The sequence below is a fragment of the Bison bison genome, unplaced genomic scaffold, assembly GCF_000754665.1.
Source record: "Bison bison bison isolate TAMUID 2011002044 unplaced genomic scaffold, Bison_UMD1.0 scf7180017864378, whole genome shotgun sequence".
Taxonomy (NCBI): Eukaryota; Metazoa; Chordata; class Mammalia; order Artiodactyla; family Bovidae; genus Bison; species Bison bison.
The window spans coordinates 516,616-519,264 of NW_011494950.1; the positions used below are offsets into that span (position 1 = coordinate 516,616).

At 33.3% G+C, this 2,649-nt stretch overlaps 1 protein-coding gene across 1 annotated transcript in view; it reads right to left on the reverse strand.

Annotated features, from left to right (window-relative positions):
* Positions 1–2,649, reverse strand: part of STAG2 (stromal antigen 2) — a 91,517-nt gene that overhangs the window by 36,226 nt on the left and 52,642 nt on the right. The window contains 1 exon segment of the mRNA XM_010857192.1: positions 1,783–1,875. Within this exon segment, the coding sequence (XP_010855494.1) occupies positions 1,783–1,875 (93 nt within the window).

Genomic DNA, 2,649 nt, shown 5'->3' on the forward strand with positions numbered 1-2,649 from the left:
ATTTCACAAATATTCTTTTTAATTTTCAGTAACTTTTAAGTGATTTGTACAATATGTTAATATCATCAAAATATGCAGTCAGAAGTCAATTGCATATCTTCTGACTCCAAATCCCACACTAAACCACAATGTCTCATGATATACATTCTCAAATATGAATTAATGTATAAACTTGATACCATTCTTCTCTTCTATGGAAGAAAAACACTTAAGCCAAGAAGATGAATATCCCCTAGAAGATCTCTTAGAAGAGAGATCACAAAATCTTATTGTCAGTATGTATGGTGATTAAGTAGAAAACACATAATAACCAAGTATGGGCCTGCAAACTATTCACCACCAGGCAAAGCAGATCTTAATAATAGCTTTGCCTTTTTTGGAACTAACCACATTTATTTTTTTTCTCTTATGCTTTTGTCTCTTGGTCTCCGCTCATTTTATTACTACAGAAATAATTTATACCGATCAGGTTATTTGAGTTTACAAATTTTTGCAACATACACAGTAAGTATACAAAGTCGTAAGCATGGTGACATTACTAATTAGGTGAACTGGCAGGTCTTGTGAGCTAACCAGGACATATCCCTGGAGGCTGTTAGGAAGACTAATAATACACAGGTTATTTAATAACCAAATAGGTAATCTCCAAGTCTTAAAAAACTGATTATATATAAAGGAGATTACACACAATAACCCATAAGGAACTATGTGAAATAAGGAATATTAAGCTGAATTTCTTGGTGGCCTATGAAAATATATCAAGTAATATTTCACGTATTAGGTTTGGATCAGTGTATACTTCATTAAAAGGGCTTCCCAGGTGATGCAGTGGTAAAGAATCCGCCTGCCAATGCAGGAGACACAGGTTCGATCCCTGGGTTGGGAAGATGCCCTGGAGGAGGAAATGGCAATCCCCTCTAGTACTCTTGCCTGGAAAATCCCATGGACAGAGGACCCTGGTGGGCTACAGTCCATGGCGTTGCAGAGAATCAGTTATGACTGAGCAACTGAGTGTGCCTACATGTACACACACACACAGATATACTTCATTAAAATCCTATTATAAGATTTTAACTATAAAATAATTTCACTATTGATACCTTCTGAAATTCTGTACCTCTTATCAGAATTGTAGAAAAGAAAATTAAAGTCCCAAGTCCTTTATTGTCACAGTTCAAAACTAAATAGGCTCTCGGTCCCAGGATCAGAATTAATTTTACAGATGGGAAAACTACCCATGGCACCAGGTAACAATGCATTTTCAGAATGAGAAAGTTGGCAGGAATGGAATTAAGAGGGCATATGAGGTGGGAAGGTAACACTTTGAAGACAGGGAAGTGATTAAAATGTTTATTTCAGACAAAGTCCACATAAGAAAAATAACTTCACACAATCAGGACAGGCAGGAATGCCAAGATCTGATAATATTCTCAGAGATAACAAAACCAGATGGACCTTTCCCTCCCTGAGGCAGACTTGCCATACCTGTTGCTTTCAGGAATAACTTACATAACTACATACACCTACTTTGTATATATGGGTTTGTTGACCAAGTGTGGCATAAAGAAACAGTAATACAGAATGACTGCAATATAAGACTAATCGATAATGCTCCAAATGGACTTAATATTACGTAATCTATTTTTGAGCATGGGACATACACAGATAAATACAAGATATTTCTAGTTTGCCCAATTTTAGTATTACTCAAATTTTCTATATTAGTTCAAATATTTGTTCAGGGTTGCTTACAAAAGATTGCTATCTATAGTAGTTACTAACCTGTTCTTTAACAGTAGTATTCACATTGGTCAGGTAATGCTGACATATTTGACAGAATACCCTCATCTGTTTCTTTAAACGCAGCAAGTCCTCCTTGAAAAAAATGTAACAATAACATTTTAAAATACTGTATTAAAAACTCATTCAGTATTTAAGATATTTTAAATTACATAAAGATCATCACATACTTAATTGTGCTAACTTTTTACATTAGATTTAAATTCTTCCTTAGCATTTATCAAAAAGGAAAACAAAAACCACTTTTAAAATCTCAACAAATTGTACCTTAAAAATACCAAGTATATTAATGGATAAAATCCTAAATGAGAAAAAACATATGACTATATATGGCTATCCATATAAATCCACTGCTTCAGAATGTTTAACAGGATTTACGCTCCATCCTTGCTTTGCAATTTGATGGCTGGCCAAGTGATGAATGGAATAAATTAAATGATTTTTAAAAAAGGGACAGTATCTTTCATTTGTAGGATACTGACTGTGCTTTTAAAAACAGAGAGAGGCCTAACAAAAATTAGTTTCATGGTATTACTCCACTTAAGGAAAACAAGAACAACATAAGTCTCTAGTAAACCTACACTAAAAGGATGAATCTTTTTCTAGATTTTTTTAAATAAGTTTTTTTCTTTTTATAGATATTTGCAAATTAATTTAAAATAGAAAAATACTCTATAAAGATCATTCACACTAATTTATTTGAGGCATTACCTTTGCCCATCGCCTGATACTGAATGCCAAACGACAAAATATCAGTACACATTCAGTGTATGTAATAGACAAGTTAAAATAACAGATTTAACTTGGAGATCGCTTTGGTAAAGAAAACTCAACCAAGTTTAGCATAAT